Source organism: Macrotis lagotis, chromosome X (genome assembly GCF_037893015.1).
Source record: "Macrotis lagotis isolate mMagLag1 chromosome X, bilby.v1.9.chrom.fasta, whole genome shotgun sequence".
NCBI lineage: Eukaryota > Metazoa > Chordata > Mammalia > Peramelemorphia > Peramelidae > Macrotis > Macrotis lagotis.
Genome location: NC_133666.1, coordinates 516616131 through 516635462, shown reverse-complemented (window position 1 = coordinate 516635462; position 19332 = coordinate 516616131). Strand labels below are relative to the sequence as shown.

Sequence of the window (19332 nt, the reverse complement as noted above, 5' to 3'; positions counted from 1 at the left end):
GTAGTAGAAATTTTAAAATTAACCAATAAAGTACACATAAACATCATAATAAATAATATGCAAGCAATCATTTAATTACATAGGAACATCATTGTTCAATGAAATCAATCAAAAGCCATTAAGTTAGTCTGTAGATAAACATTTATTAAATATTAAATATCATGCCCAGGCACTGTGTCAAGGGCTGGGTATGTAAAAAAGACAAAGAGACAGTCTCTGATCTAAAGGACCATATTGCTTAAATGGAGAAGACAACATGTAGATAGCTATATACAAACTAGATATATAAAGGATGAATTGGAGATACCTAGTAAAGGGAAGATACTGGAATTAAGGAAAATTGAGCAAAGTTTCCTGTAGAAGGAGAGATTTGAAGGAAGTCAGGAGGTGATGAGGAAGGAGAGCATGAGACATTCTAAGCTTGGGGCTCAGACAGTATCAGGACATGGAGTGTCTCATTACAGAAATAGCATGGAGGCCATTTTCAATGGACTGAAGAATACATGGGAGGCTATAATGTAAAAGAAGACTAGAAAGGTGGGAGTGGGAGCAGGCCATGAAGGACTTGAAATGCAGCAGGATTTCAGATATGATCCTGGAGGTCATAGGGGTGACTGAGTCTGAAATCTTAGTAGAGGTGACCAAGTCAGATCAGTGCTTTAGGAAAACCACTTTGAGTGCTGAGTTGAAGGATGGATGCGGAGTGAGAAGAGACTAGAGGCTTAGACCACTAAGCAGGCTACTGCAATAGTCAAGGTGGTAAGAGAGAAGGAAGCTTATGTAAGAGACACAACCACGGGAAAATCAAAAGGCTTTGGCAACATATTGGACAGGGAGGCTGAGAAAGAGAGAATAGTCAAGGATGACTCACAGGTTGTGAGACTGGGTGACTGAGAAGCTGTAGAAAGTACAAAGTGTGCAATAAGAATAAACCAAAGGAAATTTTTAGAGTTATTCCAGTTTCCATAGCCATAGAAACAATTCTTCTCTGAGAATGTAGATTAAAGTGAAATTGTAGATGCACGTAACCACATTTGCATATTAAAGAGACCTGGGCATCAGAAAAAAAAAATCTGTCCTATGTTTCTTTCTCTTTCACCAAAAATCTTTGTGATCAGAAAGGGATAACAACACTAAAAATTCACCTTCATTTCTTCTTCTTTGATCATTACTGAAAAGGTATATAGGATTTCTGCAGATCTTAAAAGATCTGGAATGAACCCTTGGAAATTATATAGCCTCTCAATTGTACAGATTTTGAATTTATAGGAATTTAAGAACTAAAGAGGTTGAATAACTTACCCAAAATCACAGTCAGCAAAGATGGGAGGAAAGACAGTTATTATATGGTAAAAAGGGCTTGGAATCTGAGATAATTTTATTCAAATCCTATGTCTAACAAATACTGTATAACCCTACACTAGTCACTTAAAATTTTAATTCCCCAAACTATCAACTAAGACTACAACTTGCAGAACAATGGTTCTGTTAAGTGTTTTGGTAGACAGAATTTTCTCAAGGGGAGTTCCTTTAACCAATGATATCTAAAAATGAAAGTGACAATAATCCTTGTGCTTTCCTACCTCAGAAAGGTACTTGCACAAAAGATGCAGAAAAAAATTAGATCTTTTGGAACATAGGAAGAAGAAAATAAATTTTAGATGAAAAAGGAAAAGATGCAGGGAAAACCTTAGAAAAGGTAATGAGCCAAACTAAAAGATGATTAAAAAAAAAGAGCCAAAAAACATAAGGTAATTTTTACAAATTTTAGCAGTAAACATGCTCTAGTCTAATGATGCTAGGAAAAAAGAAAGGGAGAAGGGGGACAGAAAGTTTTTTTTTAACCTCCAATCCTGCAGATGCGGTGGGGTCTCTGGAGAAAAAGGCAATCTCAGAGTTACAATCCAATCCAGATGGCAAAGCAATTTGGAAGTCTCAAGAGAAATCTGGGAGGTCCTAAGGTGAGAAACCAGTATAATGGATGCCCTGTCAGGACAAAATCACTCCCATCTCAGATTTGTAAGGGCCTTTAGAGGTCTAGTGCAGGTCCAGTCTAGGCCACAACTCTAACTAGCCCATGAATTCCACAAAAACGTGGTTATTCAACCTCTGCTTAAAGATTTTCACTAGGAAAGAAGGAAGAAAACCAATTGCTCTATGAAGTATCCCATTTCACCTCTTAATAAAGCTTTTATAGAGACTTCCAAAGAACCAAAATCTGCCTCTCAACAACTTCCCACTGTGGATCTTTGTTCTATTTCTGGAGAAAAGCAAACAAATCTCTTCTAACCCCACCTTCCAAGTGACAGCTCTTCAAATACTTGGGGACAGTTTTCATGTCCTTCATTCACACTCCCCAAATTTTCTATTGGCAAAATAAACCCATTTCTTTCAATTGGTTATTTAACCATATGGTTCATAGTCTTTTCATAGCCACTAGACAGCCTCCGCTTAGTGACACTCAGAATTAAGTACAATTCTTCAGCTGAAGTAAAGAATCTAGTAGTTCTGGATGCTATTCTCACAATGGAAGGATGGAAGAAAGGAAAGAAGGAAGGACTTTTTAAAGTGATCATTATGTTTCAGACACTGTGTTAAAGCACTTTACAAATAAATATTTCATCTGATAATCTCACCAACTTTAAAATGAAAGTAATATTAACTATCTCCATTTTACAGTTAAAAAATGTGAGACAGAGAATAATTGACTTACCTGAGTCATACAACTAGTAAATGTCTAAGGATGGTTCTTAACTCATCTCTCTGACTCCAGAACCAAAGCCTTATCCACTGACCCACCTACATATGTGCCTCTAAGATCCACTTAACATAACATTAGCTTTTGGGGGGTTGTTCTGTGACTATTGATGTATTGTGCAAGTAGAACACTAAAATACTCTCAAATTTTTCACATGAATTAGTGTATATCATGCCTCTCTCATTCTATACTTGTGAAGTTTATTTTTTAATGCCTGTTGGCCTTTGTGCTTATCTGTAATTAAATCTTACAAGACTTTATCACTTTAGTTATCAGTTTCTTTTAGCATCCTTCTTTTAACTGTATGCTTTCCATTCCTTCATGCAATCATTATGGAAAGTGTCAAACAGCACAGGTGAGAAACCAATATAATGGCTGCCCCTTTGGAACAGATTTGTAAGCAACTTCAGAGACCTAGTCTAGGTTCATTAGAAGGACTGGTATGTAGAAAGACCAACCCTTCTACATGAACCTTTGATGCTATCCCTTTCTTCTGCTCTTATACCCCTGATTTGCTAATTTTTCTTAGAAATATACTCACAAAACATTCTTTAAAAACACTCACAAAATCCTAACACCTCTGCTAGCTAATATGACGACAACTAAACTTTTTTTTTTGGGGGGGGGGACATTTGTACTCAGTGTCTCCAATTCTCTTCTCACTCACTTCTAAAAACTCTACAATTTGGCTCCTGATTGGCAGCATTCAACTGAAAGTATATTGTTCAAAGTTATCAAAGCCAAATCTAATGGCCTCTCAATCTTTCTTGATTTCTCTATAGCCCTTGATCTCACCTTCTGGATACTCTCTCCTCTCAGGAATTTGGTGATACTAATCTCTCCTGATTCTTCTTTTCCTGATTTCTTCTTTGCTGGTTCATTATCAAAATCACTCTCCTAACCTTGACCTTTCCTCAGAGTATCCATCCATTCAGATATTCAGTTAATTCACAAGTTGTCTCCTACAGTAGACTGTAAACCATTTGAGAGAAGGGTATGGCTTTTTGACTTTTTTTTTTTGTATCTGTAGTATTTAATTGATACTCTGTTGATTGATGACTTTACCCTTCTCCACACACACACACACTCTATCATAGCAACACTGAGCAACTTGCTAGTTCTCCACCCTGACAGACATTTCACTATCCTGTATCTGTCCTTGGTGCTGGCTCTCTGCCATGCAAAGAATGCTCTGTCCTCTTTTTTTTTTTGGTCTCTTGGTTTTCTGGGATTCTTTCATAGCAAGTTCTACCTTCTGCTGAAAGTCTGCCTTCTTCAGGTTCCCCAGCTGCTCAGATTATCTTTCACCTTCTCTGAATAGATTTTCTAAGTGTCTAGTTATTTATATATTGTCACCTCCATTAGAATATTTTTGAAAAATTTGTTTTTTTCCTAAATGCATGTAAAAACAATCTAACATTGCTTTTTAAAATTGATTTCCAAGTTCTCTCCTTTTCTCCCTTCCCTCCCACCTCCCTGACATGGTGAGCAATTTAATCAGGATTATATGTGTGTGTGTATACATATATATATATATATATATATATATATATATATATATATTTCAGTATTAGTCATGTTATGAAAGAAAAGAAACCCAAAAAATCCACATAAAAAAGTGGAAAAAAAAAAACATGCTCCAATCAGCATAGAAAAGAGTCCAAATAAAAAACTCATATAAAAAAGTGAAAAATAGAATATATGTTACCTGAAGGGCAGGGAATAATTTTACATTCCTTAAAAAATCCCTAGTGTTTAACTAACAGTGTGCTGAGCATTTACTACATGTTTTCTGACTCTGAAACCATGGTAGTTTTTAAGTGATCCCTGGTTTCCCTTCCTAAATGTTCATGAACCATACCTAGTGGAAGGAATCAACAGTTGAGCTTTCCCCAAACTACTCCACAAAGACCTGGAATAACAAGTCCTGATTCGGAAATTCAAAAAAATCTATCTATCTATCTATCTATCTATCTATCTATCTATAGAATAGAAATTTTAAATAGACACATAGGAATCAAAGAACCATAATAGGGTCTTTTGGTTGTTATTGTTGCTTTTTAAAACAAGTTAATAAGAGATTAAATAGGGATCAAGTATCTACATTCTCACATAGGTGATGATCTATGTGTCTCTTCAGAACACCATCATCATTTGGGATTATGGAGTTAAAAAAAGACAGAGAGTCTGGGAGTGTTTTGTTATGTTTTGAGGATTTTATTTAATCTTTTTATTTTTTAAGTTTTTTGCAAGGCAAATGGGGTTAAGTGGCTTGCCCAATGCCACACAGCTAGCTGGATTTGAACTCAGGTACTCCTGACTCCAGGGCAGGTGCTCTATCCACTGAACCACCTAGCTGCCCCTGTTTTGATGGGTGGGGTGGGGTGGGGTGGGGTGGGGTGGGAAGGGAAGGGAAGGGAAGGGAAGGGAAAGGAATACATTGGAAGCAGAAAAGGGTAGGGAAAATTATCTCATATGTTATCTCAGATAATTTGAGTGGCTAAGTTGAAGAATATCTAAACTTTGAGAAAGGATAGGGGAGAGCATGGGACCCTTGGGCCTCAGTTTCATCTGAACAAGTAAAAGGGAAAAAGAATGCATGAACAAAGTTTGGAGTAGAAATATTTTTCCCTTAACTGAGAAAGAAGGGAGGAGAAAATAAGGAAAAATAAAGTAGAAGAGGAATTAGTCCCAAGGAAAATAAAATTTAATGAAGAATGGTAGATCTCAAAGATGGATTTAAAAGGAAAGAAAGAAAAGATAAACCTGTGAGTGAGCTCTAGAAAAGAGAAAGGGAAGCAGAAGAAAACTGGATGAAATCTAGAGCACTGATTTTGAACATACTCTTTCCCTCTCACTAAATCAAATCAAGTTGACTATAAAGAGGTTAATTCCAGTCAACTCATGATAAAACATATTAACCACCTCCTTAGATAGAAGTGATGAACACATACACACAACCACACACACCAATATACACACAACACACACAGACACACATATTCAAAACACACACACACACACAAACACATCCCTTGCAAGAATTTGTTCAACTATACATATAAACGTTTTCTTTTTTTTTCTTCAGGTGTATGGAAGAGGGTGGATGGGGGTTGGTGAATGACTGAGTATTTCGAGGGAGAGAAGGGAGAATCATCGCAGCAAGTTTCTGTTAAAATTCTCATTTCCAAAATATATAAGTAACTAATTCAAATGAATGAGAATAAGAATAATTCCCCAAATGATAAATGGCCAATAGATATATTAACTGGCATTTTCTATGGAAGACATCAAGTTATTATATGGTTATATGAAAAATATTCCAAACCAATACTAGCTAAAGAAATGCAAACTAAAGCAACTCTGAGGTTCCAGTTCATACTCATAAGATTAGAAAAATTAACAAAAGAGGAAAATAATAATTACTGAAGAGGCTATAGGAAAAAACCTTTAATGAAATATTGATAGAACCATGAATTGATTCTGTCTTCCTAAAATGGCACAGCATATAGAGTACAGGGCTTGAAGACAGGAAAACTCATCTCCCTCAGTTCAAATCTGACCTCAGGCACTTACTAACTGTATGACCCTGGACACTTAACTCTGCTTCAATTTCTTAATCTTCAAAATAAATTGGAGAAGGAAATAGTAAATCACGCCAGTATCTTTGCCAAGAACATCCCAAATGGAGTCATGAAGACTCATTAAATTATACATGTCCTTTGGTCCAGCAATGTAACTATTAGGCACATACCACCAAAGAAATAAAAGGAAGAAGAAAAGGATCTATTTTCAAAAAATATTCATAGTTGCTCTTTTTGTAGTGACAAGGAAGTGGAAACTAAGTAAGTACCCATAAAATGGAAAAGGCTGGACAAATTATGATATATGAATGAAAGAGAACATCATTGCACTATAAGAAATAAGGAAAGGGATAATTTCAGAGAAACGTGGAAATATATGTATGTACTGATACAGAGTGAGATGAGCAGAACCAGGAGAATAACTTATCTATTAATGTATGTATGTATGTATGTATGTATGTATGTATAATGTATGACAAGTTATATACATTAGAACAACAACTCTGGAAGATTAATGATCTCTGATCACTGTAATTACAAACCACAATTCTAGAAGACTGGTGATGAAGAAGTACAGAATGGGACATGTATTTGTACATGGCCAATGTAGGCATTTGTTTTGTCTGAATATGCATATTTTACAAGATTTTCCCCCCACAATGGGGAAGGAAAATAAAAGCTTGTTCACTGAAAAAATAAAATAAAAAAAAAATTTGCACCTTTTTTTACTCTTCTCCAGTTGTGTGACATGCTCAACTATTCTCCTTAATCTTTCAAAGACCATCAGTGATAGGACAGGAATCACATTTATTATTTTTCCTCCCAGTATCTTGGAATGTAATTCGTCTGGGACTGATGAGATGAATTCATTGAAAGCAATTACTTGCTCTTTCCTCACTTGTCTTGGATTTTAACTTCCTGGAGTTAACCATTCCATAAATCATTTAGAATATTCTATCATTCCCAAAATCAATTTCTTTGAAAGACAAAACAAGCAAAATAAACTGAAGTGATTCACTCATCTGTATCATTATCATTATCACCCTAAAAAAGTGGTTTTACTCTTTTTAAATTTTTATTTTATTTCACCAACCAAAGTAAAAAACAAAAAAACATAACAACTTTTGTAGAGTCCCTTAGCATTTTTTTTACCAGCTCAATTCCTTCTGGGCTTTAGTACTGACACAATTCATATAATTATCATGTTATTTTTAAAAATTCATCTTTGTGGGTAATGGAAAGATGTGTCTTCTAAACCAGAGCTCTTTCAATCACTTTAATTTTGCAATATAACTTTTTTTTTTATTTATTTTATACAAAAGTTACTTTGAATAAACCTTACTACAAAATACAATTAAGAAGGGGGGAGAGTTAAGATGATCAAATATTAGCATAAAGGAAATATCCTCCCCTAGATCAGTGCCAATGGCTTGCTGATGACAAGTGAAGGACTAATGCCCTAAATTGAATTCATGATCATGAGCAATTGTAGCCTTGTTTGGATTACTGATTCATTTGAGCAATTTACCAGGAAAGTCTTGCAGGGACCTTGACTGCTCGTAGTACTGGGATATGATGAATTTATTCCTCAGCTCTGCTGGGAAAACTGGTGTTGCTTAGTTTCATAAATTTGCTGCATGTACTTTTATAATGCATTTAGTCTTCAGATAAAGAGAAGCTTATTTTAATATTTTAAAAAACTGGAAGGAGAGAGAAAAAAAGAGGGAGAAAGAAAAGAAAGAAGGAAAGAAGAAAGGAAGGAAATCTTTTAATTTTACAGTATGGTATTAACCCTGACTGCAGTATGGTACCTGTGTTTTATTGCTTCCACATTTATATGCATGTTTAGATTTTATTTACATTATTGCATCTTTTAAAAAAATGAATTTTATTTTTTTCAATAAAAATGTATTTTCTTTCGTCTCTATTTCCTCTCAATTAAAAAAAAACAACAGCACCTGTTACTAATATGAACAATCAAGAAAAATACACATTTTTGTATCAGCTATGTTCAAATATACATCTCATTCTGTACCCTGAGTCCATTACCTCTCTGTCAGAAAGTGAGAAGTAGAGTAGATTCTACTTTTTGTAAAGCTTAGAGACTAATAGTCTAAGGTAATGTGAATTATTTTCAATTCATAACAATTGGCAACCCAGGGATTCAAAAAGCCTTGGTCCCAGCCACAGTCATTCAGCCTGGACCTCAGTTTCCTCATTCAAAAGAGGAAGAAGTGAAAGTGATGATATTTGCAGCCCTTTCAAGCTCTTTTCAATGAATGTCTTACCTTACAGTTTTAACGGTCAACTTATATTTTCTTGGCTATTATGCCTCTAATACTCATTAGCAGAAACTATTATGTTGTTCATGCTGAGTTCTATTAGATTATTAATACCACAGATATTGATGCTTAAATTCAATTTATAAAACCATATTAATGTAAATTTAGTATATTTTAATTTAAGGAAATATATCTTGTCATGCTTTGGCAGACAGGTGGTGCAGTTGATCGAGCTCTGTGTTTGGAGTTTGGAAAACCCAAAGTTTAAATCCATCTTCAGATGCTTTCCTAGCTATGTGACCTTGGCAAGTCAATTAATCTTTTTATCAATTTTCTCAATTGTAAAATGGTGCAGCAACTCCTTTTCAGGGCTACTTTGAGGACCAAATAAGATATTTAAAAAGCACTTGGCACAGTGCCTGACATATAATAGCTGTTACATAAATGCTTGTTTCCTCTTTCCTTCCCTTTCCCATCCCTTCCCCCCAACAAATCAATTAAAACACAACTATCTTAAATTCAGAATTAGGCACAAATTACCTTTGAAGGCTTCAAGTTCCTTCCTGTTTAAAGATAAAAACAAAATGGTAAGTAGAAAATAATCTTCATAATTTAAAATTCTATTTTTAAAATGTTTAAACAAGATTATTTTATAAAAATTCTTAAGTGTTTTAACTTACTTTTCATGTACTTCCCCCAAATTAAGACACAGGTGGCCCAAATGATACTAAAATTTTATAATTTTTTTAGTTATGTTATTAACAATGCAGGTCTATCTATGTAAAAATTAAATGAAGCCAGTATTAGCACAAAACATTACTACACACACACACACACACACACACACACACACACACACACACAGAGGAATCAGTTGAGTAAATGCATATAAAATATAAATGCTCTTTTGGGTAGATTAACGCAATTTTCTCTTAGAACTGACAAATATAAATTATCTAAATTCTTCAATGAAGAAGAATCAAGAATGAAAATTAACACTTTCCTTTCAAAATAGTAAATGCTTATGAAACTAGTTTACATCTTTGGATTGAGTCCTTTAATTGATTTGTTACTTTGTCAATGTCAATTAGGAATGTCAGCATAGTTTCCCCTAAGGAAGCAGACAGCTGCAGGAAATAGATGAGCAAACAAAATGAAACAATATAGGCTTCTTTGTCAAAAGCAAGAAATATTTATAGGTCTCTCAGACCAATAACAAAAAAAATTAATTTTATTTATAATATTCTGATAAGTGTTAATGTATAACTCCTAGTTTTGTTCAAAATCTGCTAGTATTTATAATTCTTAAATTATTCAATATAAAACTAATTACAAAACCTCCCATATTCCTGAATGATTTAAATTAACAGCTAGTAAGAGGAACAGACAAGTTGCTAAAAGACCAAAACAGATAATGTTCTAGCATTGGCCAGTCTAAAGGTTCTTGAATCAGAAGGTCATAAATTTCCTAAACATATTTTCCATAATCCTTATATTTCAAAAACTAAGGAAAAGTACAAAAACTCTAGTGCTATAGGCAAAAAAGATTTTTTTCTCTCCACAAGAAAAAAATATCATTTTAAAGAAGTTAAGCAGATATATATTAAACATGTTTAAAACATATTCCCTGCTCCAATAACATAATAAAAGCTGAAATGCCCAATATAATGGTAGTACATAAATATACTCCATAACCCAGAAATAAGAATGCCATGGAAACACCTTGAAGAGATTTCCTTCTTTTTGTCTCACTGTAATCCTAAAATTAGCAAATCCCTATCACTTCTGTTCAAAAAGAGAAGGAAAATACCTGTAGAGATTATGGCAACCTTTATTTCTTTTACTACAGGGATAATAACTTTTAGTTATTTTAACCTGTTTTTCTTTTTTAATGTATTTTGTTCAGTACAGATTAATGGAATGTGTTCTTTCAAAATGCTAAGGCTCACAATTGTAACAATATTACATATAAAAATCATTCTAAATAGTATCATTTACATGATAATTAGAATAATGAAGTAATTTGCATTTCTTTTTTTTTTTTGTAAAAGGTGCCCTTTTATTTAGGTATGATAGTAGTTCTTGTTATCCTTCTCGTCCATTTCCACCCAACAATAAGGAACTCCTACTGAATTATGGAAAAGTGGGCTCCCTGAAAGCATAGAAAACAGTTCCAAATTATCATTATCTAAACCCTGCTGTTCTCCTATTTCAGGTACCAAGAGATTTCACTTTTGGCTTTAGACAAAATAGTGACTATCCTTGACTTTCTATTACTGGTAACAGGGAAGCTGGAGGTAGGGGTGGAATGGGAAAACCTTTTAAGTAAAATTTGCTTTTTTTACAGGATTTAAGAACTGAATTGACAAAGTACGGCACAAAATCATTTTACAGAAATGGAAACTACAAACTTTTCAGAGTAGAAGTAATCTTATGTTAAGATATTAAAAACTATAGGAAAAATGGGATTGTAGCAGGCTAACTATATACCCAGATTGGAAGAAAAAATGAACCCAGAAGCATAAATTTTCAGAAATGGAAAGGAATTGAAGTCCTCCTTATGTTTCTGACAATTATAATGTTCCACTCTATACTTTATTAACTTCTAATAGTAACAGAATCAGAGGACTCATTCTGAAGGGAGCCCATTCTACTTTTGGTCAACTCTACTTTAGGTCACCTTTCTTTTAATCAAACCAAAATCTGCTTTTCTACAACTTCTACCATGGTTCTTAATTGTTCTCTGGGGCCATGTAGAACAAGAATGGTCATTCTTTTACATGATTAGTCCTCTAGTATTTGATGAAAGTTATAGTATCCTGTCTTTGCCCCGTCCCAAAATTATCTCCAAACTAGTGTTTTCAACATATTTTTCTATGGTTTTATTTCTAGTTTGGGTTCCCCCCCCTAATTTCCTTGGAATGTCCTTATCTGAACATACTCTAGTTTATCAATATCCCTTCCAAAATATGGAACCTGGAATTGAACACAATATTCCTAATGTGACCTGACAACATAGTACAAAAAAGAAACACTATGGATTTGAAAAATCTCATTAATTTCCTTGGACTTCTTGGTTACATTGTTGACTCATTAAGTTTGTAGTTCTCTAAAATATCAAGAAATAATAAAGTCTTGAATATATTAAGGTAGATGAAAGTTGAGGAACAACAACAAAAAAGAGCATTTTTTTTAAGCTACGTTGATGGCAAGAAAAAATCAATTAAGAGAGATGACTTTTGGGTTGAATGGGATGTTGGATGATAGTGAGAAGAAAGAACTACTAACATCTCCTTTGCTTTTTTTTTTCCTCTACCAAGGAGAGTGGCAGAACAAAAATGGTTAAATGTGAGTCTGGTCCCAAGCCATCTAGCTAATTAAAAAAAAATACTTGTTATCTGTCCAGGTGAACTACTCCCTAAGTTATGGAAAATAATTAGACTGCTGGCTTCCTTTTGATGAACTTTGAAATAATAATTATCAGTTACCATTTATTTAATTCTTTATGGTTTAAAAAGTACTTTGCATACATTGTCTCATTTGATCCTGTGATCAACAATCCTTGTGAAGTAAGTATAATTTACTTCTGTTTTACAAATGAGACTGGTTAAGTGACTTGTCCAGAGTCACCCAGGTAGTAAGAGGACTGGAACTGAAGTTTTCCTGACTCTAAGTCAAACATCTTGATAGTTCTTCCAGGGAGGTGTCAAATAACTGGAAAAGGGCAAATGTATAGATTTTCAAAAAAAAGCTACTTATGAGCAATAGGTTGATGAGCTTGATCTCCATTGCTCACAAAATTAAAGAAGACCCTATTAAAGTTTTATTAAGATTTAGGTTGTGAGTATTTAGGAGAGGGAAGCAGTAATTACTAAAGGCTTGTGTGGCATTCATCAGAAACAGGTGAGGCCATGCTAACCTCATTTCTTTTCCTGACAAGGAAGCTCAAGGGAATACAACAGACCAAGGATTCTTTACCTAAGGTCCACAGAGCTTTTTAAGGAACTGCTAAAAGAATTCAAAGGGTTTATGAACTTGAAAGGGGAAAAAATTACATCTTTATTTCAATAAGACTAGCCTCTATAATCTTATTCTATTTTATGCATTATGGTGAAAAGGGGTTTACAGGTTTCACCAGACTATCAAAGAGGTCCAAGTCACAAAAATGATCAAAACCTCATGCCATGAACATGAATTTCAGCAAAGCATTTGACAGCTTCTTTACTAAAAAGTTAGAAGATGAAGATTAGATGGTTCATTTAGATGAAATAAGAACTGGGTGAAAAGCTGGACTCAAAGGACAGTCACTAATGAGTTGATGTTGCCTTGGAAGGTTTTTATGGAAGACTCCAAGGATCTGTCTTTGTTCTGTTTTCAATCCATGACTTGAATAAAGGTAGATAGCACAAGAGTAGGAGGGACAGCCAACACATTGGATGATAGGATTCAAACAAATATCCACAGGGTCAAATGATGGACTGTCCAATCAGGTAAAGTTTAATTAGGACTAAGAATAAAAACAAACACTCAAGTATTAGGTTAAAAAATTAATTTCACAAGAAGACTGGGGAGTCATAAATAAGTAACAATTTATATGCAAAAATCAGAGTTTTAGTGAAATTATGTTTAATAGGAGTTAACATTAAGACAGAGCAACCTAAAATAATGAGATCTTTGGCTAAGGTCCATGGAGCTTTTAAGGGACTGCTAAAAGAATTCAAAGGGTTTGAGGGGCATGGCATCCAGAATATGGGAGATGATGATCCCATTGATCTCCCCTGCTCATAACTACTTCAGAATCCAATGTTTCATTCTCAATCCACTGTAACAATAACAAGACAAAGGCTGTCCAGAAGAGGCCAATCAAGATGGAGAGGGGACTGGAAATGATGCTGCTAAGAATTATTTGATGGAACTGAGAGTTTTTAGAGTGGAGAAGAGAAGATTTAGGTGAGTAACAAGAAAATCGCTTTTAAGTATTTATATAAGATTGGAGTTCTGCTTGTCTTCATTAGATAATGGGAAGAATTAGAAGCAAAGATACCAAGGACAGAAAGGAACATTTAGGCACATAAGGCAGTGATGAAAATACATCTTTTTAGCAATAAGAGTTGTCAGAAATAGTCTTTCTGGGAGGGAGTTGGTGCCATCTGATGAGAGCTAGATGACCATTTTTTGTAACTTGTCAAAAAGGATTTTTTTGTCAAATACTGAAAGTTCTAAGTGCCCTCTCAAGTTCTTTAAAAGAGATTCCATTATTCACTAAAATTTTATCTTGTTAGATATGGTTCACTAGTCTAACCAACTAAGACATTTTTAGATCATGATTCTGACTTCCCATCTGCTTCTTTCTTTGGTCCACTGACACCAAATCCATATTCCCTGCAAAGGGAAATAGATGAATTCAGACTCCTCTTTCAATTTTGCTTATCCGCAGTATTTTCCATATTCCTTTCTCTAGTTACCAATCTTGTTCATTGATAATACTGAAGCACTGATAAGAATAGCAACCTGAAAAAGTATAATAGAGTACTACAATTTATTACTTTTAAGAGAAATCAAAACCTAATTGATAACTTGCACAATTTCCTTCAGGTCCAATCTGATTTCTCTCAGACTCTTAGTTTGAAGGTCATTACTAATTTACATGACTATACAAACATATATGGTTTTGTCCTTAAAAAAAACTTTAGTAAAAGTAATTTTACTGCCTTAAGTGAGTTTATATGCAATTTTGAGACCATTGGAATCAATTATAATTCAGTTGTATAACTCAGTTGTAACCATGTACTATTTCTCATTTGTAAACAGAGTAACTTTTTTTCTTAAGAAAACTCATAAGGATTCACTAGTGGTGTTTCAAAGAACTTGCCATGCTTGATAAGAAAGCACAGATTTCCCTAGTCCCCATAAACATACCCAGCTGTCAATTTTTTTCAGGATAATATAGAGTTGCAGATTATTCATGTCCTTACTCTTCTTTATTTACCCTACATCACAATCATTTGCCCATTCCTATGGTTTTATTATAGCCACTAGGAGACTGTAACAGGAGTATGTTCAATCTTTTAGCTCTTCCAGGCCACATAGTCCAAAAAAAAAAAAGTCAAGAGAATTCAACACCCATTCATGAATACAATGCAATCCACACCACTGAGCACAACAAAAACATTATCCTATCCTCCTCATGATGGGTCCTGAAAAGTTACTTCCACCAGCAGGTTGGACATACTTGCTAGTAGGACTTGAAGGTATGAAATCAATTGAATTCAAAATTATTCTGTTTTTTAGGTCTTTTAAAGGTGAGATGAGCAAGAAGATGCCTATTATTAGTTCCACTCTTACCCATCAATGGCATTCTTGGTTTTCATAGAATGTTCATCTGGGTCCTAATCTAGCCAGATGTCCTAGTTTAGAACTCCTGTCCTGGATCCTCTTTCCTCATTATGATTGCTCTGTTGGTGATCTTATCAGCTCCCATGGATTCAATCTTCATTAAGATGACTGCAAAAAATCTACATTCAGTTCTAGCTTCTCTCCTGAGCTCTAATCACATACCATCAACTACTTGCCCACTAAACAAGAAAGCTCATAAAAGGACATTGAACTTATTGCTGCAGGAGTTGTGGACAAGAGGGGTGTGATGGGAAATAAATTTTGTATAAGGAAAAATATTGTCTGTGCCTATCTGGGGAACTCCCTACTGTTCCAAGTGACTCAATTGTTGAATGTGAATTCCTCAAGATGGGAGGGGCCTTGGCTCATTCCCCTTCCTCCAGCCTCTGGTTTTCAGTCTACCTGACCTTGGCCATTGATGGGTCAAGCTTATTCTGGCATGACAGGAAATAACACGTTGGATTTAGAGGTCACGCATCTTGGGACAGTGAAGACCAGCATGTAACTATCCTATAGGAAGAATACCTGGAGGCAGGTGCTAGACTACTTAAGGGCCACCCTTGAAGCATTTAAGTTGAAGGGAAGAGAAGTTGGCTTGCTCTCTCTCTCTCCTTCAGCCTATCTTCGTCTTGCAAGGATGAGGAATCTCTCTTCTTAAGGTGCTACCTTCATGCTCCTTCCTGGCCTAGGCTAGAGAACCATGGGCCCTTATACCACGTGGCTGCACTAAGCCAGCCCTGATGGCTTCTTTCCTTTTCCCTCTCACACTCTGCTCAGCCAGTTCTCCTGGCTGTCTCTTACTCAAACTTCACCTAGCATTTTGTTATTCGGTCCTGCCCTCAAAGAGTTTACAAGCTGTTTGCTGTTTCTCCAAGAAGAGAAAATATTTTAATCTGTATATTTTGCAGGTTTATAAAATAAATCCTGAGCAGTTTAAAATCCCAGAAGATGAATTCTTTCACCTTCAAGGCCTCCCAAATCTTAATTTGGCATGCCCAGCAACATTATCATCAGGAAAACCTGGGTTCAAATCTCATCTCAGACACTCACTAGTTGGATGACCCCAGACAAGTCACTTAACTTCTCTGTGCCTCAGTTTACTCATCTGTAAAAGTGAGGGAATTAGACATAATGAAGTCTAAGGTTCCTCCTAGTTCTAAATCAATGATCCAGTGAAAAAATATCTAAATATCCTACAGGAACCTCAAAAACAAAACAGAATTCATTATCTCTCTTCCCCTAAATTCATTCCTCTTCCTCCTCACTTTACCATTTATTCTTCCATTCACCTAGAATCATAACTTCTGAGTCATCCTTAACTTTCCATTCTCCCTCACCCTTACAGAGTCAAATGACTGTCAAATCAATTCCACCTCCTTAACATCTGCATCTTTCCCCTTTGCTCTGCTCACAAGACAACCCTTAAGTCCTGGTTCCTATCACTGTTCTTGACTCCTAATTGGTCCCCTGTATCTACTTTTTCTCTCTTTTTCAATCTAACCTTCCACATAAGATCCAAAAAGTTATCCCTGAAACACAGGTCTTATTGTTATTTTCTACTCTAAAAAATGAACTAGCCAAATGATGAAGGTCTTTTATAAGCTAAATATAGACATCTATTTTAAAAGCAGGGCCTGCTTTTTGCTTTTTTTGTGACCTCAATGTTTAGCACAGTGCCTGAAATATAGGAGTGGTTCGTCCTTGCTTTTAGGTTAAGTTCAGACTCCTTTATTTACCATTTTAAAGTCATATGACTCCAGATGATCTTTCCAGGGTTATTACAAATTACTTTCCTTCACACACTTCCTCTACGCTGAGCCACCCTGGCTTAACTTGCTGTTACAGTTTTCATGTTGCTGGCTGATAGGTGCACTGGGGACTTGTGAAAGACTGTGAGTTCCCCAAAATGGGGAATGAATTCACACAGTTCTCTGATTTGGGAGTATAAGAATTTACAGTTTTTATTTTACATATTTCTACAAATGTTTAAGGTAACATGTATCAAAGTACAGAGATTTGGATGGCAAAATGGACTAGAAAACTCACAGAGTTCCTTAATAAAATTGTAGCAGCCAGAAAAGAGGGCAAGACAACTCTTAAGACCATACTTGCAGCTAGGCTGGTAAGGGTAGCAACCTGGCAGAGAGGAAGAGCAGAGCTTTTAAAAGGGATGGAACATGCTATCTGTGTTGGGGAGAGTGGATAAGGGAGGCCCTAAGGAGCTGCCAACTCCTGAATGTGATCTATCAGACATGTACCTTGGTGAGGGGAACAGACCATGTGGTACATGCTAGGAGAAGGGTAGGGGAGGAATTGGAGGGGTGGGCTTGAGATTATCCCTATTAACCTAAGAAAATCTGCTAAGAGGTTGTGGTGATTCCCACCATACAACAGGTGGGTTTGGGGAAAAAACTAAAACAAAAAAACAGATAAACAAGAAAGGCTAAGACATTTACATTTCAGCACGATTTTTGGATGGATGAATACAGACAAGAAATGAAAGTTTTTACATTAATATGATCTTTGTGACCCACAATGGGGCTATTTATCTAGATAACAATGGAATAGAAATCAGATGACAGGATGTACCAGGTGAGCATATAATTTTTCTTAATATGTTCTCTTTATCATTCATACACAACATTTTATCACCCATCTCTGTTCCTTTGTCCAGATGCCCAGATCTTCCTTTCTTGTGTGAAATGTTGTTCAACTCCTGATAGAAAGATAAAGCACTCAGCATGCAGAATGAGACTTTTTTGGTGGCAGCTGAAGTAGAAATTTGTTTTGCTTGATTTTATATGTCTGTAACAGGAACTTTGTTTTCTTTTATCCACAATAGCAGGAAAAGATGGGAGGGAGAGAGGAAGATTTTTGCTGATAAGGAAATACACACACACACACACACACACACACACACACACACACACACATTTATATGTATATGATTTAAAAAAAAATAATTGAGACTACCCTGGAGTCTTGATTTCTTCAGGGATGGAAGGCTTATGTTACTGACATAATTTCCTCATTGCCTGAGTGTAAGGCAGTTCAAGTCCTAACTAGTCTATGATTGTAACTAGAAATCTATTTTTGTTTTATCCCACATTAAAAACATACAATATAGTAATATATTTTCCATTGATAAGCAGACTATACTGAAGGTATTCAATCTCTATTCAATATGTGATAATGTTATATAGGATCATTTTCATACATTACATCTACACATGTGAATGTAAAATTTGTATGAATGTATAAAAATTCTGAAATATGACTGAAAGTTATTTTTAAAAACATGCTCTAAATTAAAAAAAATTCTTTTGTGAAATCTAGAACTAGGAAGACTGCTTTTTTCTTTACCCTGTTCTAAATAATTAAAATGATACTTAGAGACACAGCAAAGCTATTTTTCAGTTGGTTTTGGGATGTATTTGTGTACTTAAGATTTTATTCTAAAAAAGAAAGGATACATTCTTATAATTTTAATATGTAAATTTCATGTCTACCTACATTAAAAAACAATTAGGAAATTATTTTATATAAAAAAGAACAAATCCTTTCTTGATGATGTGCTTATAATTTTGTCATAATTCAGTCCCATAAAAGTCAAGTATCAACAGTATTTGAAGTTTTACATTTCTGTATTAATGTGGTTAAAGATAGAATAAAGAAATAATGGAGATAACTCATTTACATTTTATCATTCTTGGAACCAACTCATTAATTTTATTTTTCTAAACTTTTAGCCTAGCAGAGGTATTATGAACAAAATAAATACAAAGCAAAACAAAATCAAGTTCAATACAGCTACTATAACATAGCTAATGGGTAAACAAACATTTTATCATTTTCCTCATGATGCAGAGAATTTTGAATATAGGAAAATTGTAATTAGAAACAAATTTTGTAATCTTTTATGGTGTTAAAGTGTAGAATACTATCTGCTTCTGAGATGTAAATTGATTCCTATTGTTCCATTGTTATATAAAAAATTTGTACTGGTCTTCTCATTCCCAACCCCCAGCTTCTAACCTAATTGGTTTCATTCAAAAAGGGGGGAAGTAGGGATTTTCCCTTTGCTCCCAGTACCCAGATAATGGGCAAGACTATAAAAACCCAGCCTAAACTCCCCTCTAGGTCATGCTCTCCCTGGCTCAGACAGCTCTTCCTTGACTGTCAAGTCTCTCTTTCTCTCCTTATCTCTATCTGTTTCTGTCTGTCTAGCCTTTTCTTATTCACTTCTGCCCTCAAAATAACTGTCACTTCCTCCAAGAGGAAAAAAAGTTTTAATCTGTCTTTTTTAATCTGT

General features: G+C 34.9%; 1 protein-coding gene across 1 annotated transcript in view; it reads right to left on the bottom strand.

The window, feature by feature from the left end:
- Window positions 1-19332, bottom strand: part of DTNBP1 (dystrobrevin binding protein 1) — a 171407-nt gene that overhangs the window by 81230 nt on the left and 70845 nt on the right. Inside the window, exon 7 of the mRNA XM_074207420.1 lies at window positions 9165-9187. Within this exon, the coding sequence (XP_074063521.1) occupies window positions 9165-9187 (23 nt within the window). The remainder of the gene's footprint in view (window positions 1-9164; window positions 9188-19332) is intronic.